This window comes from Archocentrus centrarchus, chromosome 10, assembly GCF_007364275.1.
Source record: "Archocentrus centrarchus isolate MPI-CPG fArcCen1 chromosome 10, fArcCen1, whole genome shotgun sequence".
NCBI lineage: Eukaryota > Metazoa > Chordata > Actinopteri > Cichliformes > Cichlidae > Archocentrus > Archocentrus centrarchus.
Window position 1 is genome coordinate 19704939 of NC_044355.1, and position 18610 is coordinate 19723548.

At 42.0% G+C, this 18610-nt stretch overlaps 1 protein-coding gene across 2 annotated transcripts in view; it reads left to right on the forward strand.

Annotated features, from left to right (window-relative positions):
* The window catches only part of nexmifb (neurite extension and migration factor b), a 49944-nt gene that overhangs the window by 20400 nt on the left and 10934 nt on the right, over positions 1–18610 (forward strand). For both annotated transcript variants that reach the window (XR_004020426.1, XM_030738621.1), the window contains exon 2: positions 16892–17022. Coding sequence is in view for 1 of the 2 variants with exons in the window: in XM_030738621.1 (XP_030594481.1) it covers positions 16941–17022 (82 nt within the window). In the remaining variant the exon portion in view is untranslated. The remainder of the gene's footprint in view (positions 1–16891; positions 17023–18610) is intronic.

The window sequence follows — 18610 nt, forward strand, 5'->3', positions numbered from 1 at the left end:
GGCCTACAAAACTATCCACAGCAGATGAACAGTATCTGAAAGTCATATCCTTAAGAAATAGAAAAAATACAGCAAAGACCTGACATTTGAGCTGATCCATCTACTGTTCACTGACGCCTCATCAGAAATGGTCTCAGTGGAAGGGTGGCTGTCAAGAAGCCATTTTTAAGGAAGGGAAACAGGGAGAAAAGGCTGAGGTGTGCCACATTACACAAGAACTGAACTGAAAATCAGGACTGATGGAGTGATAAATCCAAATTTGAAAGTTTTGGTTCAACTCCTCATAAATATATACACAGGAGGTCAGGAGAGGTACAACAGTGAGTGTCTACAGCCATGTGTAAAACATAGTGGAGGGCTGCATTTCAGCCAGTGGTGTTGGGGAACTTGTCAAAATTGATGGAATTATGAACGTAGAAAAGTACCATCAGATTTTTATCTGCCATGCAATACCATCTGGGAAAACATCTGATTGGCTTCATTTTTCAGCATGACACTGACCCCAAACACACTGCCAATGCAGTGCATACTTGAATAGAAAAAACACACAGTGGAACCCTATCAATGATGGATTGGCCTCCCCAGAGCCTGGACCTCAACAGTATTGAAGCAGCGTGGGATCACTGCTTCAAGAGTTCAGGCAGTGTTGAAGTGTGGTCATACCAAATATTGACTTTCAAGCTTGTTGAAATTATGCAAACTCTGTTTTTGCCTTATAGGCTGTGTTTCCATGTATGTTTGCATGTTTCAATTAATTACTGCACTTATTTTCCTTTTTCCTAGCAAAATATAAAGAAATGAGAGGTGTCTAAAGGCATTAGCACAGTACTATATGCAGCAGTCATAGTGCTTCTGCATTGTTGCTTATTCACCACCTGTGATCTAAAATATTGGAGAAGAAGAAGCGCAAACGTTTAGTTAAGGGGGTTTTACATCCAGAATCATACAATTCTTTAATCATATGATAAGCTTGTTTTATTATTATAATTATGTGCTTGAAGACTGTGTTCTTCCTTTCACAACAGTGTTAATCCCAATTTGGGAACAGTGTGGTTGTGGAGCCATTTGGACACACAGGTTTTATCCCAAATCGGTGGATCCCTTTGATCGAGGGAAGAAAACATCGAAAGAAATTAAGAGAATGTTGCACATGTATGTAAAGCTAATTTTCTTGCAGTTAATACAACAATGCAATAGAACAGAAGACAACAGAAAACAACTTACCGCCATAATGCAAAATATAACATTGTAACATGCCTTTATTGCTGCTTTATGCGATGGAGATGAATTCCGATCTTGCATTAGTAAGAGTAGCATTGATTGTTTGACCCAAGATCATCACAGTTTCTGATTCTGAAAGAGTTAAGGGTCTGTGTGATATTATTAGGGTTGTCTTAAATATTCATGATTGGGGGCGGACCCACAGGTCGCTGAAAATTTTGAGGTTCTTTCGTCAGATCATCTTGGTTTTGTTTGCTTATTTATTTATTGTGGCTTCATTTTGAACATGCTAAAACAATACCACAAATAAAAAAAAAAAACAGAGGGAAAAATAATAGTAATATTAATAAGCTAAAGGAAGCAGAAAATATTCCTTCATTATTTTCCTTTTACGTACCAATGAGTGTGACACGCAGGCGTAAAGTATAAATAGATGTACATGCAGAAATCAAGAGTCAGTCAACTGAAAGTAGCTTTTTCCACCCAGCAACTCTGTTTTCATGAAATTGCTTGGAAACAAGTGCGAGCCTCAAGTAGCCATGGGAGCATTGGACATACACGTGCTCAATCTTAAGAGGGAGCTGCAGCATCAGATCGGCTCCTGTCATGACTGTCCATGCTGGAATTGTTGAGGGATATCCTGAATCTAAATATACACGCCGTGATCATTCCTTTTCTGTTTGCAAGCATGTACACTAAGCAGTTTTCAAAGAGAGGGATTCCTGCACAATTTTCTGTGTGTAGTTGAAAAGAGTCTTTGGCAGTCAGCATTCAGCTTGTCCAATCAAAATACTTTGTGTTTCTAGACTGCCATTAGCTTTTGGATCACAACAACTATTCTTCCTGGGCTCCATATAAAAATATACATTGTGACAATACAAAGCAACACCATTACATAATGACAACACAGCTCTCGACAGCTATATCCACATTTTGTGTGAAAGCAACTGCCTGTTTTACTATAGCAATTTACATGATTGCATTTTTGCTACCCCTATAACAGTCTCATTCTCCTGTTGGAAAATATTATTTTGGTATCCTCTCCCCAAAAAAAGTGCTTGAGAAGCATCATTTGTTTGAGAAAAAACAACAACAAAAAAATGCCCTGATATTTTTTGTGACACCTCCAGTGCTGCTTGTTCTTTGCAGGGTGAATTTGAGGAGTGATGTATTCCTCTGGTCTGCAGAAAAATGCGGAGATTTATGTTTTGGTTTGTCCCGCTGCCACCTGATTGCTGCAGTAACTGCAGTCCTCCCCAGAGTCTGCCTTCATCTAATTAAAATTGTAATCTGTTTTTTTTTTCAGCATGTAATAAGTTAAAGAGTAAAGGCTTAATACACGTAAGCTTATATATGAGTAGGATAGGTTGGCATGTGCACTTACACCAGTGAATGCCAAATAGATCTGATAGCCTTGTGTTAACTTTAATAAAACAGACCAGGCAGAAACACATGCAGATTCATGCCAGGGTCCCCCACAGGGTCTACTAATGCACAACTCTCCAGTTTAATACATATATATAAAAGTAGGAGAGGTGTTTCAATTCAAGGTGCTCAACCTCAGGTCAATCCAGGAAAAGGGCCTGGAACAAAAACACCTGTCCTACTTATTATAAATGGCAGGTAACGGTTTTCTGAAGTGTTGATTTTTATAAGTAAATAATTACAGAAAAAGGTAATTAGTTCCTCTTATGTGCTGTCTGGCTTTTAGTCTTCGCCTCACTGGAGTAGATGTGAGTTTGTGATGTGAAGTTTTTGTCGTACAAAGTGGAGAGAGACTAGAAGGTACAAAAGAGGCAAATTACCACAGACAAGTATAACATTTGTTTGTACAAGTGCAAAATTCACAGGACATATTTTGATATCACTACTATTGAGAAAACAGCCTTCACATGTCTTACCTTTTATTACTGCATAGTACATTATCCTCAAATTGACAGACACAACATTTGACAACAACAGTTCTGCCTTTGTTTTTTTTTTTTATACTGTGGCAGCTTCACTGCTTACTTTATTCGAAAAGTGTGCAACGGGAGACAGAATGCATTTACACCAGTGTTGCTCAGCAAATCAGACTTTTGTGACTTTAATTTTTTCATCATCAGGATTATTAGTCACTAATAATTAGTGGAAGGATTAAACTGTAGGAGGCAGAAGATATGATGTTAGTGTAAACAGTAAAAGAGGGCCATTGTTGTTTATTGTTTTTGCATTGGTGAATTTATGCTGTAAATAAAACTTTTCTTACCTATGCCAAGCGTAGAAAGATGCTTTTTTTTCCTGCCATTATCATGTGCAGAATCAGAGCATAGACAGAAGTTGGACTAAGCCCTATACATGTCACAGTAATTGACAGGTAAGCCAGGATAATCAGATTATTCCTACCTTAATTTGACTAACATGAGCCTGGATGTTTACATGGCAGTTGAGATAATTGTAGTAACACCTTAATCTGGATGTAATGATAATGGAAGGAGGCTTACCCACTGCCCTGCATCTTAACATTAGGAACATTGCAAATTTACATAAATAATAGAAGATAGAGATGCTCTTTGAAGGGATAGGTACTGGAGAAAATGTGCACATTCTTGAATTTCTCTGCTTTGAGTGTTTTTCCAAAGGCTCGTCAACAACGGTGCCATTCTGTCGTTATTCGGGATATGAAAGTCTATCCGTGCTGCTACTCGGGGAGCGTCTCTGAATGGCTGCCCTGGGCACTGAGCAGAACAAGGCGCAGACTGAGCTGCAGCAAGCAGCTCTGGAGAAACAGCAACACTCTGTTATTCAGCCCTTGGCCTGTGCTCTAGAACATTGTGTATACATCTGTAATCTTACCTACCCCCTGGGCTCGCACAGACCCCCATCACCAGCGCTGCCGCCACCGTCACCGTCTTTTTTTATTCCTTCTCATTCACACTCATTCGCTCTGTCCATATTCTTTCTCTCCTTCTTACTCAGTCGCTCCCATCATCGCGTCATTCCCCTTTTCTCTTACACAAAGATATAGTCAAGCAAGCACGCCCACACGCTTTCGCACATTGACACCCATACACAAAAAACACCAAAGGCCTTGAAGATACACCACGTGTGAGATCGCAGTCTTAATGTGTCTGGGCCACTACAGCCTGCTCAATTTTCTACTGATTACAAATTTAAAAAAAAAAATGACACAAAGATTTGACTCTATTTTAAGGTCTGTCAGCAGCTTATATGTAAGACTGATAAATATATATTTAAATGTAAAGTATGTGTTAAAAAAAAGTTTTTTTTAGCTGAAATTGAGCTGGAGCTGCGAGTGTTTAAATATACATGAAGCAGAGGGCTACATGAATACGATCCTGTCCTGGATGGTGAGCAGTTATGAGCTGTGTCATGTGTCTGTGCTTTCAACTGCTCTGAGCAGGGCTTTCATCAGCCTTTGCCTCTGTCACTGAGACATTCCTCACTCCCTCCCTGCACCCAGCTCCACTTCACAAACTGTAATAAGGCATTCATATGCACTCTCCTTTGCCTCGGCTGCATTGCAATACATATATATACATACACTGTATATGCACGAGAATGCTTCTTTTTCATTTTTCAGCCTTTTTCTCTGACAATGCAGCCATACAAGGTGATCAGCTTGTAGAAACAAAGATATCTTGCGCATTGACAGTCCATGTGATATATTGTCACCGTCTGCTGGTTAATACATACTGCTGTTTCCTTGGGGATTAGATGTGGCTGTCATGCTCTGGTTTGAAGACATCATATCATGGTCCTGCCGGCACTTTAATAAATCTTTATTGCTTTCATTGCATTACGAATCAGCCACCATTTGACACAATTACATTTCTTTACTCCAGCATACACTAAGGCTACCCTTAACTTTTTTTTTTCCAGTTTAAAAATTTTTTTTTTCCTAATGGGTGGCATTATAAAACACATCTTTTAAGCTCCCACAGAGTTCAAAACAACAAGAGTGTATTTTTCCCTCATGTCTTTTTCTTTCCTCAGACAGTAGCAGCTTTCACAATTGAATTTGAATGCCATGCTTTTAGTGCCAGGGTTGTTTGATTATCCACAGACAGGGAGCTGTGCTGGATTCCATTCCTTTCATCATGCTTTAACCAGTGTGAGCTGGCTCCCCTGTCGTATTTTATGAGAGGTGATTTTAGTGCCTCTCCTTTATGCAGATGATTTTGGCTGCTGCTCCCCAGTCTAGTCTTCAAGAGGTGGATATTGGTTTTGACAAGAGAGCTAACCTTGCTACCTTCGCTCTCACCGGGCTGTCTTCCTGACTGCTTCACCACACTGGATATTCTGGGCCATATGCTAATGCGAATTACACTTAGTGAAAAGGAGGATGCTGGATGCATCTACAGGTGTTTGCAGAATGAGGCTCAGTGACAGGAATATTACACCGGGCTGGAAACCTCATTGACCCTTTGCACTCCCACAGGGATGACAGTGTCTTTATTTATTGCCACTGAGCCATATATTTTCTTTATATGCAGTAATACACCCGGTTAATATCCACAGCAGATGACAGAGATCCACATGTGCAGTATATTCATTCATATATATGTGATACAGTTGATGCAGAGCCTGTATATGGGATCATGAACTGTCATACGCAGGATTTGTTTTCTTCTCTTTCCACTGATAAGTGTGCATGTTTCCTTTTCCTAAAGCAATGAAAAGTGTGCAGGTAAGCTAAGCAGGGAGTTCTCCTATACAGCAAAGTTCCCTGGTAAGCAGCTCATCCCCTTCATGCCTTTAAAGAGGCACTGAGGGTTGTAAATTTAGTCAGTGGGGATAATGAGCAGTGGTAATAGGATAATACATAGTACATACAAATATACTGCAGAACTCTTTGGTACGGTGACTGAACCTTTATTTCGTACTCATGCTCACCTAATTCAGGTTTGCTGAGGAAAATGCAGCATTCACGCAGGATCATGTTTATGTGATACTGAAGCTTGAACTAAGTCAGTCCGGCAGTGGGTGATAATCACGTATCTCTCTCACTCTCCATTTTCCTGTTTCACTGACTAAGTAGAGGACTTTGAATGATTGCCGAGATGAGTGTTTCCCCTTAGTGCTGCATTGCTATTGTCCACTTGCCCCTCCTTCATCTGTGTAATTGTATGCGTGAAGTTTCGACTGTAAATCCCAGATCGTCTGCTCTGTAGTGCTACGTATTCTGGGAAGTCATTGGCTGGGGGCTATTGGTTTTTCTTAAGCTGGCAAACATAATGAAAGATAACACAACAAGGAGCTAGGTAGGTTGCCCCCCCCCGATTCTCCAGTCAAATAGATTGCAGAAAAAAGGCAGCATTTGCCCCCCCCCCCCCCCCCCCCCCCCCCCCCCCCCCCCACTGAAACAGATAGAGTAGCTGTGTGGAATAAAGGAGATGCTTTTCTCTCTATCACACTCCATCAGCATTATTTACCAGACCTGCCAGTTGCTTTGTACAGCACCTCTCCCTGCCAAGTAGGCGACTGGCGTACGACCAGGGGCTAGTGACAACAGGCTACAGTGGAAAGCAAGGAGAACTGTGTGGATGAGCCAAGTCTATTCATTCCCCTAGGCCGCTGAGTGAAGCACAGAACTCTATCTGCTCTCACTGATGAGAACATAGGACTTTATGGATTTTTAAAAAATTTTATCAGACGCTATGCTGGAAATTATCATAAACCCAGCCATCTTTTTGAATCAGAGTCGACATACAAGTGGAGTGTGGTAGTATTAGTAGGTTTGTAATAGCTGTGAATGAACACATTTGTTAACCCTGATCTGAAAGTTAAAGTCTTAGAAAAACTGTGAGGCTTTGAAATCGTTGCGTGTACTGTATGTACTGTAGTGGAAGTGAATCACACGTGTCAGAGGCCTTTTCTCATTCCCAGCCACAGTCCCATCAGCCTTCCTCACAGAACCTATGGAAACATCAGCAGTTGGGGCTTGGAAACAGAAAAGTGATTTTTTTTTTTTTACAAAGTGTGTCACAGATGGTGGGAAAGCCTTTGTAATGCTAATATAATATCACACTGTGTCGGCCTAGCTCTGCAGTTCGCTCTGTGTACCAAGCAGCCTGGCTGTGGAGTGATTTACCAGTATGGAGAGAAAAAGACCTCCCTCGGTTCACACTGAAAAGGCTGTGTGGTTGGCGGGTCCTGCCGCTCGGCCTGCTGCGACTGGGCCCGCCTTGACTTTATTGATTCTGTGGTCCATCTAGCGCTGCGTACTGTTAATTAACTCTGTCTCTGAATGTTTGTAACATTGCGTGTGCTTATGAGAAAGGATATTACAAAGAGGGTCTAGGCATTAAACACAGTGGAAAGGCTATTGAAGGGGATTTTTTTTAATAATCATGACGAAGGAGCTGGTTATTTAAGTCAGTTATTTTAGACAAAAAATGCACATGGTAGCACAATCTAAAAGCTTAAATGCTAACATCCAACATTCTTTCATCTATAAAAAATCAGACATTTGTAGTAAAATCCGCCTATTATCTAATATAGTGCCTCTTACTACCAATGTTAATGCCACCTCCCAACAGCTAGCCAATGGCAGGCCACTTCCTCAGATGGTAACCAATGACTCTGTGGCAGTGAGTCAGCTGCTGGAGAGGAGGAGACAGGGACATTGATGTCTTTCTCTAGCTGTGCCACGTCACATTGTTGTCTATTCGATTTCCAGCCCTCATCCCTGGTATTTGAATCACAAGGGGTGAGCGTTTCATATCCTTGCTGGGAGAAGAAGGGGGATCTTGTCTATCTGAAAGAGCATGTTGGATTAAGGGGGTTATTTCCCCAGAGGGGGGGATATGAGAGTGAGTGTCACTCAGACAGCACTCACTCTCATACTGCCTCTGCATGTTGCCAGGTAGCCCCAGTTTCGACTTCTTCCCCTCTCCCCCCCTTCCTCTCCTTCATCACGCAATCCTAAGCTTCTGCTTTTACCCCCCCCCCCCCCCCCCCAACCCCCCCCACCCCTTTCCTCTGTCTTGTATGCACCCTCTTCCTCATCATCGCGACAATCCCTTCACGCACCTTTCCTTCTTCCCCTGCTGGTTCAGTGCTGCCCTACAGGGAACGGTGAATTGCGTGGTTCGGTGGAGGGTTGTTATTCCAATCACACCTCCAATGTAGCGAAGGTCCAGTAAAGTAGAGAATAATTGGCAGGTTCCAGCCGCCTTTCCATTCTACTAGCGCATGTGTGTGTATGTGTGTGTGTATGTGTGGCAAGGATGAGAGGGGCTTGCTTTGGGTGCAGCCTTCAGAGGTCATTTCATTAATTATTAGCTCCTGTGATAGGTGCATATTCTGTTCTCAGCCTGTGTAATGACTGTCATGCATGTGTTGACAAAATACCTTGCTTTTGATGAAAAATAGGAAAAAGACAAATGGTCACTTATGCAAAAATTAAACCCACATTTTCTTCAAAGCAGCCAATAACATGTATTGGATAGTTAAAATCTGGCTGCAGTCTTTTGTCTCTTAGCTAGCTCGCTCAATATTCAATCCTCCTCTGCATCATAAATCATTAATAGTATTTGTGTATTTTAGATAGAAGAGTAATTTTCCAAGTGGAGCAGGTGTTGGGTAAACACGCACCTAATTAACTGAGGGTCATTCAGGGTCAGGGAGCAGAGGGTGGAGGTCACAGGTTGCATATGTTCACCCTGTGCCTTCTTGAGAGTCACTGACTGATAGGACTCCAGAGGTGATCACTGATACACATCAATGGAGCCAAGCAGGGCAGCTAATCAAGCATGTGGGGCATGGGGATGGGGACAAGTATCAGGGAAAATAAACCAGTGCTATCTGCTGGCAAACACATTGACCCACAGACTTAATGGAACATGTCTCCCATAGGTGCAGTGCTCTATTGATTAGCCATTCTTGGCAGTTGTAGCCAACATTGATATTGAGTCTGATTTTGCTTTTTCCACCATCTTTGCTGTAGGCAGGTCTGTTCTTGCAGAGCCTGAATTAAAATGGTACAGTATATGCTGTGTTGCTACATGTGCCTTTTTTCCCTAAGCTGTGATTGCCTGACATGGAGGCCAACACCATAGCGACCATCATCACTTCCTCTGTTGCCCTTTCCTTGTGATCCAGCCTCACCTTTAAGGGCTTCTCATTATGAGGGACTCTAAGTTCTTACATGAGAAGCCACATGTAGCATGCACACTTGTACACACAGTATAAATGTTAGTATACACTCACACACACACACACACACACATACACATGCGCACATCCCTGTATGTAATACGTAGCCAGAGACAAAGAGTACTACACGTTTGTTCATAGTAAGGAGCACACAGACACACATACACACATAAGCGTGAGACACATGTGCTCAAATGCAAAGAAAAGAAAGGTAGTGGCCCTGAAAATTGCATAAATGTCCATTATTTCAGAGCGTATGCGAGAAAGGTTGAATAAAGTGGTGGTAATAAAAAATATTGATCTCTTCAGCCCACAACGTGCCTGACAGGAATCGTTGTGGCAGAAACAGGCATTGACAGAGGACCTTTGCAGGAATGTAAACCTGCAGGACATTATGTCATTGTATTAGCACTGAAGTAACAGCCCCCAGTCTGCACAGCCTGATTTAGATTCAGCAGAGCAAATGAAGCGTAGCTCTAATAAATGCACCTGTTGGAAATATGATAATTGCATCTCAGTTGCTGTTGCAGCAAAGATTATTCGATGCATGCTATCTGCGCAAGCGTGCGAGCGCTTGGCTTTGTGTGTGTGTGTCGGTCAGGAGATCGAAGTGATGGTCATGATTGTTAGGTTTGGCTCTGTGTTTCTGGGGGGTGGATGCATCTTCTGTATTTATCAGCAGTTACTCATACATCAGCATCTTTTTAACTGTACTGAGTGGGAGCACTGCGTACATAATGAGTGTGTATGGGAATGTTAGCGTGTGCCTTTGTGCGTGTGTGTGCATGTTCGAGTTCGTGCACAGAGTTGCTTGTATGCAGAGCCTCATTAAATACGCAATTGTTTCATAAGACTGACCCTTCAAGAGCAGTGGGTGGACCAAACACAGATTTGCACAAACGAGCAAATGAATCTGTGCTGTGAAAGTTTATGCTGTGCCAGCGCATGCGTATGCGTGCGTGGATGTGTGAGCTTTGTGTGCATAAGCACGTTCAAACATACCATGCATTTTTAGTTTCAGTGATCAAATAAATTAGCATTACATGTCTCACACAGTCTTCCTGTGCACACTGTACTGGGCTTGTTATAACAGCCTGAGGCTAGTCAACATTTTTTTTTTTTTTTGTTAATGTCATCACATTAAGTGGGTTGTGGTATGCGCTTATATACCATAAGGAGACTGCTGTACATGGAAGCAGGATATATCCATATGTTAGTGAGGATGCCATCGCTTCTGTCTCATTAGCAGCAGTGCTGAGGCCCTGAGCTGCTTCTTTTGCTCCATTGGGACAGCTGATGAGGCCTGACTATATGACCTTTAACAACCTAATCAACTTTTAACACCTCGCCTACTGCCTGCCTTATTGCCATTCTTCTCTCTGCCATTCACTGGGTAGTGCCCCATCGCATCCCCTTTTATTTTTTTTCTTTTAAACAGTAACCTTGTTTTGACTGATCAACGGTCCATGTATGAATGAAGCAGTATTGTAAACGCAAGCCAGAGCAGCCTCTGGAGGCACGCAGGCATTTATTGTAATCAGCTGTTTCTCTCTCCTCACTCTTGACCTTCCCTATACTTATTTTTCTCCTATCCTGATCTCCTATCATCTTCTTCACCCCACTGTTGAAAAGCTCGGGCTGCATAGAAGATACAAGAGAAAGAGTTACTAGGCAATATCAAGTGATGTAAAATTCATATACCATGTGGTAGGTAGTTGACTGTGTCACATTATTAAACTCAAAACAGGAGTAATGAAAATGTTGATTACATATCTTCTTTGCAAGAATGGCTTTTTAAAAAAATATTTCTGAACAAAGCGGGTCAGTACGGCACAACGCCATCAAGGGCAGGATAGCTTATGAAGAGATGCCTTTACATCTGGACACGCTCCATTTATCTGGCAGCATGCTCTTAGATTTTGAGCTTTGTTTTTGAAAGTGAGCAACCTGCCATGCCTGTAACAAGTTGACCACACGGCGGGCGGTCATGTCATCAGACAAGAACACCTTTCGGTGGTGAAAAGTCAACAGCATGTTCCTTCTGGAATCAGAAAAGGCCTGTAGGAGGACTACAGAGTAAAGCTTGCTAATAGAGGTGAAATGCTTTCAACATCAAAATGCTCAAAGCTAAGGAATCATCTGCAGCTTGCAGAGAATTTTTCAGCTTTGCCACCCTGTTTAAACCTTTGCCATTTGTTAACAAGTTACATAACTTTGCTGAAGTCTTCAAACAAGTTGCATTTATATTTTTGGCAGATTAACAGCTGTATTTAATCTGTAATAAGTAACCTCAGTACATATGTATGTTTCTGCACTGTATAAGTAAACTAATTGAAACCGTCTTTTGTTGTGAAATGCTGTGTATCTAAGTCATCTAATAAAGCACTTATCTACAATCTCTCCCCTGTTACAAAGTGTATATGTTTCCATAATAATTTTAAATAGGAAAAATCACCTTGCTGCAGCCTGGGTAGAACACCTCCTTTAATCTGCAGCAGTTTCCTGGGTATTGATTATTTCTGCACACTTAAATGATCCTGCTGTCAGGATCCTATATTAAAATAACCTGTAATCATTTAAAATAAATGTTCAAGAGCATTTTCAAACATGATAATAGAAAATAAATGATAATTTTATCTGTTAAATATGAAAAAAAAAAAAAAAAACCCTCAAACCTGAAATGGGGGATTAATGCTGCAATAACACGCACAATGCGCGTAAGTCATTTAATGGAGTAGTTATTGCGTGTGATTATTACTGCATTTGTGAAAACAGAGTAGCAAACAACTTGGAATGAAATGCAATAGTATCAACGGTAAAACAATAAGGTGTTAATGTTTCTGTATTGTGTCTGCAGCGGGTAGAACTGAATGAACGCTTACATGCTTTAGCGAGCTACTGTACAACTTTAACAAAAATTAAAGAGGTATTATTTTACATTGAATTATATTTCATTGGGGTTCATTCTGCTGTTTCCAACAAGAGACCCGAGACCTTACTTAGCTTTTACTGAAGACACAGGAAGCATTTTGTATACGGTTATCTAAAGAACAATAATAATGGAGCAAAGCACAGTTTTGGAAATCTGAGCCCTAGTTAACTGCATATTACCTTAATAACTAAATAAGGAAACTTCAGCTTTAACTAAAAACATTTAAAGTGGTGGTGGTGCACACTAAGGTCACGCAAGCTTAGATTAAATTCTATCAGTAGTGTCACTCATACATTGTATCTCAGCATGCTTACAGTCATGTTAATAGGAAGAAAGCATTAATGGCTTGAGCGTTCTCGTGCAATACATTTCTGGGTCGGCACCTTCATTGTGAAGCGCGCAGAGGCCTGAGGGATAACAGTAGCTACAATTGTCCAGATCTGTCTCTGCAGGTTGTGCTGGGCTGATAAAGATCCAACTCTATAATCCTGATTCATAGTGACTTTTTACCTATCAGATGCTTCCCGGGCTCTTCAGCAGCCTGTGATTGACAGTGATTATCTCAAGCACAGGCCATATCTCTGCCATCACCGTGGCCGTGTCAGGGGTTTTAGGTGAGGATGCTGGATCAAATACGGCAGCAAACAGCTGACAAGGAAGGCGCACAGTAGCAGAGGCACGTGTAGGAAACACCATTGAATTAAGATTTACAGATAAGGAATGCATTTTTTTTTCTCCCTCTCCATGTGTCAGAGACAAAATCATTGAGATTTCTCCTCAGCAGCAGCGCAGGGCTAACCTGAGGAGCAAACACGCAACAGAGTTAGCCAGTGTGAGCTTTGTGTTGAAGAGGCAGCTGAAATGAAAACAGAGGCACAACTCAGGAAACATATGGTGCTACCAGCGCAGCAGTTGTTGCTGTCAAAAACATAAATGCTATCGAACACTGTTACTACAGGTGCAAATTAACAACACTGCTAATGTGTTCACTGTATCTATTTTTTTTTTATGTGGTTCTAATGTTATATATCATTCTTGTATTTACCGGTCTAATTGTATAAGGCTTTGTATAATGGCCTTTTTTTTTAACAACACAATATTTAAAAAAAAGATGAATATTGTGCTGCCATATCGACCAGCTATAATTGCAAACGCTGATAGCTCACTTGTTTAACATGTTGGCATTCAGCGGGCGGTCAGCTGCAGAAGCCTTTGCAATGTGTTCACTTGGAGCATTTATCAGAACATAGCAACATGAGTTGATGCGAGGGGTTTGATGAAAGGGTTTTCTGAGGTTCGCTTGGCCCTCAAAAGAGGAGAGCTCTGACATATGAGCTGTGAGGAGGCCTGTTGACCATTTGACAGAACAAAGCTTGCGTTTGTGATAGAGAAACAGAAGGAGCTGGAGGAAGAGCTGGAGGGGAGTCCCCACTACTTCTTCTTCACAGTAGCAGGGCAGGTTAAATCCAGAGGTCATACCCTGCGTCTATTAAAAGTAGCCTTAATTCTCAGTATCATTCACAGTCTGGCTCGAAGCACTAAGGTTTTCTTCCCAAATTTAGAAATTCTAAAAGACAAGTCCAAACTGCTTTTATTGTGTGGGTCTGTGAATACAGTATGTGGTATTTTTAAAATTCATGATGTGTGCGCGCGCGCGCGTGTGTGTGTGTGTGTTGGATTTGTGCTCCTCTGTAGTCCTACCACGTAGTGCTGCGAGCTCACGAGCTCAGGAGTATTACCGTGAGTTGCGTGTGAGGCAGGTTAGTCAGCCTGTCTGCATCCAGTGAACCTGCTCTGAAACCGTATACCTGCGCTGAAAACAGGAGTCGCCATTTCAGCGCTGTCTGTTTGGATCAGTGTTCCCTGTGGCGCTATGCCCTCTTTGAGAGCTCCTCTGTTGGGGATCTATTCCTTAGCCCCTGACTCTGTCCCTCTGTTGGCACAATGGGCCCTTTGTACCTACATATACTACTGCTGTGGGACCTTGCCTCGTATTTTTGGCAATTATACACAATCCCACTCCAGCTATCCCTCTCGTTGCCGCTTCACTGATGAGAAACGCAATTGGATCGAGGAGAAATGCAGTGAAACGGCGACCTGGGAAGAGGCTTGCAGGAATTAGATTGTGGTGCTGATAAGTTCCATATAGAGCAAGTAAACATGTTCTTATCTTGTTATCCAGCTTGCACATTAACACGTGGCGTGTGTGGAGGAGGGTTTAAAAGGATAAATCAAATTCTAATCATTCTGTTTGGCTTTTTCCACTCGCTGCTCTTTGTCTCTGTTTCAGTTTCTCATCGTGCAAAGGACCCCAGCCCACATGCAAGAACAATGGAGGGGGTCAGAAGTACTAGCTATTTTCCTACACCTGCTGAACGCTACAGAAATGAGTGCACAGTGATTATGTGCCCTAATGTGTGGTGTTTAAAGAGTGGTTTCCTGCAGCAGAGTTAAATGGTGGTGCCCTCTGTGAAGTATTAATGATGTGGATGGATGAATCAGGTCGGCGCAAACCTGTTGACGGCAGCCGTGGCGCTCTCTCAAAGCTGCACCCAGACATCAGGCTTAACCGCTTGGCAAATTGGACATGCTTGTTGGCTGTAGCTCCAATTTATGTGCACTCTCTATTGCAGTTAGTCCATCTTCATTATTGAAATGGCCTCTCGTCAGGTCTTGACAGAGTGGTGGAGATGGTAAAGGGAGGGGGGGAGGGAGGGAACATACAGAAGAATCATGAATAATGTGGAAAATAAACACATTTGAAGCACTGGCGCTGGCTGGCAGAAGGGGTGTTGGGAGTGTTGTTAAATGCCTGGCTTTCATTTTCTCTCTCCTTCTCTCTCCCTCTCGCCATGTGATTGTATGTGCAGCCTCTGCCAGTGGATGTTGATGCTGTGGATCCTCAGCCTTGGGGCTTTATCTAACACACATGCAACTGAGCATAAACACAGACACTCACAAACACACACGCACGCACACACCCACAAGCAGCTCTCAGCGCTGAACTCTAGCAGCACCTCTGTGACTGGACCAGCATCCCAGCTGTGTGTTGTGCCACAGCCGTGCTGGAGACACACTGCTTGGTGGCTACAGCCTATTTATAATGGGGTGCTGTTGTGACTTCGCTATTCACCTCGAGATTGTTGCATTGATGAGGCTGATAAAGCTGAGCCCAGCTTAACCGGGCCAGCTAGTTTGGTGGTGATATTCAGTTCCAGCTCGTGTGCAGATGCCAGATGTAGAATTTCAGTTTCTCAGTAAGGTGAATTGATAGGAGATGGCCTCAAAACCATTTCATAGCTCTGTAAATGTACACTTAAGCCCAGGCTTTGGGTGTAACAGTGCTTCTCTTTGAAGAGAAGAACGGGATCTAGCTGAGTCTACCTACAGGGTCCCTGTACCTGCTGCACACATGAGTAGATGTGATGGCTCATGAGGTAATTACCCACTGAGCTGGTGTGTATGCAACTGTAAGCTGAAGCAGGGGTTCCCTTCAGGTAGCGCTCTCGCTCAGGTCAGTGAACAGCTAATGACATTTAGAAGAAATAGGATGAAAGAGGTGGCAGTTGGTTGTAGTCAGCCACACACTACCTTTGTCTTATTGTCTGCCGTCTGTCTTAATCTCCCAGCCACCCTTTTCACACCACAAGGAGATCGTGTTATTAGATCCCCTCCCTGGGCTCATTTGTCATCCTGCAGCACCACTCCTCCAGAGGAGGACTGCAGGAGAGGAAAAAAGAAAACAATATAAGCAGGCAGGAGGCCACAACATCAAATGTTCATCATTTACAGGCCCAGAGTCTCTCTTATTGCCATTATTCTTCCACAATCACAATGCATTAATATCCACCCCCACCCCCACCCCCCGTGCCTGTTTTTAAAAGGCCGACAAACTTCAACCTCTCTTCTCTCGCTACCCTTTAACATATTATTTTGTATTACGCTGTACCCAACCCTCACAGGCGTGTACTCTCAATCATCCCCACCCCCACTTTCACCGTCACTTGCCACAATAAAAAGTATTGTCAGTGTTCACAGTTTGCTGTCACCGCCTCAGTCACATCTCTTTAATCTCTCCTCTTTGAGCTGCTTTGGATTTCTTGCTGCTGAGGCACACAGGAGGGAGGGAGTCAGCTAATTACGATAAACAAATGTGCTCAGAGCCGCCTATGTAAGGTTGGCATAGGTTAACAACTCTGCTATAAATGTTAAATGAAGCTTAAAATAGGATTGTATGGCATACAGTTGCCATAGCGATCTAAGCTGCAATTCTTTGTGTACTTTTGTGGTTGGCAAAGTTTAAATTAATCTTAGACACGAATCTGTGATACTGAGGAAAAAAAAAAAAAATGAGTGATTGTTTGATGCCCCGAGGGCCTCTTTGATGTCTTTATCACGTTTGGCGCTTTTTCTCCAACTGTTGCAACTTTGTTTGTCTGTGTTTAGTGTCACTCTTTGTTGTAATGAAATCTAACGCTCTGCCGTTAATGCTGTTCTGCCTCAGACACATGGCAGTCGCCCTTTTACCGATTGCCTTCTTACTCATGTCTCTTTCTGTTTCTCTTTGTCTTTCAACAGGTGGGACAGTCACAATGATGCGTGGGTGGTGCAACGTTGAGCCGTATTGATGGATGTGTTAACAGACAGCGGTCTCACATTGATTGTGAAGACTTCAGAACCAGAGAATCCAAATGCAGTGGAGAGTACAGGTAACTGTTCAGGTATAGCTCATTAGCGTGCTGCTTTTTAAATGAATAGTTCACATGAATGTTAATTTTGCTTTTTATTCCTCAGCTTTAAACGTTTAGAGAAACCCGACCGCGGAAGAGAAGAGTTTTAAGTTTTGATTTGCCCGAGAACATTTAAGCACTTAAAATAATTGAAAGCTTATTAACAACAGTTTCGCTCACAACACATTTGAAACTTTGAAAAGACAATTAGTATTAGCATGTAGCACAGAACTAGCTTTTCTTGAATTAGCTTTTCACCCTCAGTTTTAAGCTTTTTTACAAGATACGGGGAGCGTGAAACACATCCTGTGGAAAAAAAAAAGTGGAAAAGAATTATTAATTGAAGCTTTTTAAGCTGTTTATAATCCTCTCTGCTGATGCTTCCACAACTCAGAAATACAAATCTATCTTTTCTCATAAAAAAGAGGCCAATATAAAAGAGGGTGGAGCCATTAATTCTCTCATACACATTTATTACCACATTAAAAAAAAAAAAGGTCTGCATTATTATTTTTATTAATAATTTTATTACTATTCTGTTAACTGTTTATAGTTCAGGTTTTTTTATAGTTCCATTTTTTTTCTCTATCTCTAAAATCTCAGAAACATAAAGCATGAATAGTAATCACATATTTGCAGGAGAAACGTTGCAAACCCTCTGAAACCACTAGGATTTCTGCCCTCTGCATTGTTGTCTGAGCTGCATTTAAGGCACAGACATAGTTACACTTAACCGGTAGCTTTTCATGTCTTTACTGAATTAAGTAGGGGAATTTTCTAAAAGTTCGTCACATCTGATGTTGGAGTGAGGGTCGCAATCAAGCCTGTCCCCAAGTAAAGACATATATCTGGTTACTGACAAATTTTGCATCAATCACAACAACTTTCACAGGATTTTAGAAGAAGCATTATGGAGATGGATGAAACTGGAAAAGACTAAAAAAGACTCTGTGTCCACTGTAAAAAAACAAAACAAAACAAAAGCAAACCTAAATTGTTCTAGAAGCACACATTTATTTAGATACCCTCCCTGGATTGCACTGGGGAGCTTTCTCTTGTTAGGTGAACATATAAACCACAACACTGTGGAGCCACTTTTCTTCTAGACGTATATATATGATCTTGCAATGTAATTCAAAAGAATCCAGGTATGCCAGCAGTTTCTTGCTGAACAATAAGTCCTGCTGATGTTGTGCATTTTCAGTCATGCAGCCACTACCTTCTTCTCCCTATAGTTTATATCTACCAAGTGTTTCAGCTCTGGTCAGCCTCAGTTGGAACTGAGACAGATTATTCCCAGCACTTGCCTGTTCCTTGAGAGGCAGCAAGAGGAAAGGAGAGAGAGAGAGATGGGAAGAGGTGGAATGAGAGTGTAAAAAAAAAAAAAAAAAAAAAATACAGGAGAGGGTGAAAGCAGCTCCATTGAGCAGGAATAGGGCAGCTCTTTGAGGAGGATGGCCATGAATCATGCTGCAGTTACTCACCACTTATTATGAACATCCTGTACTGGCTGGATTGATTCCCCCCCCTACCACCACCACCATTCACAAAATGTCATATAGTGAAG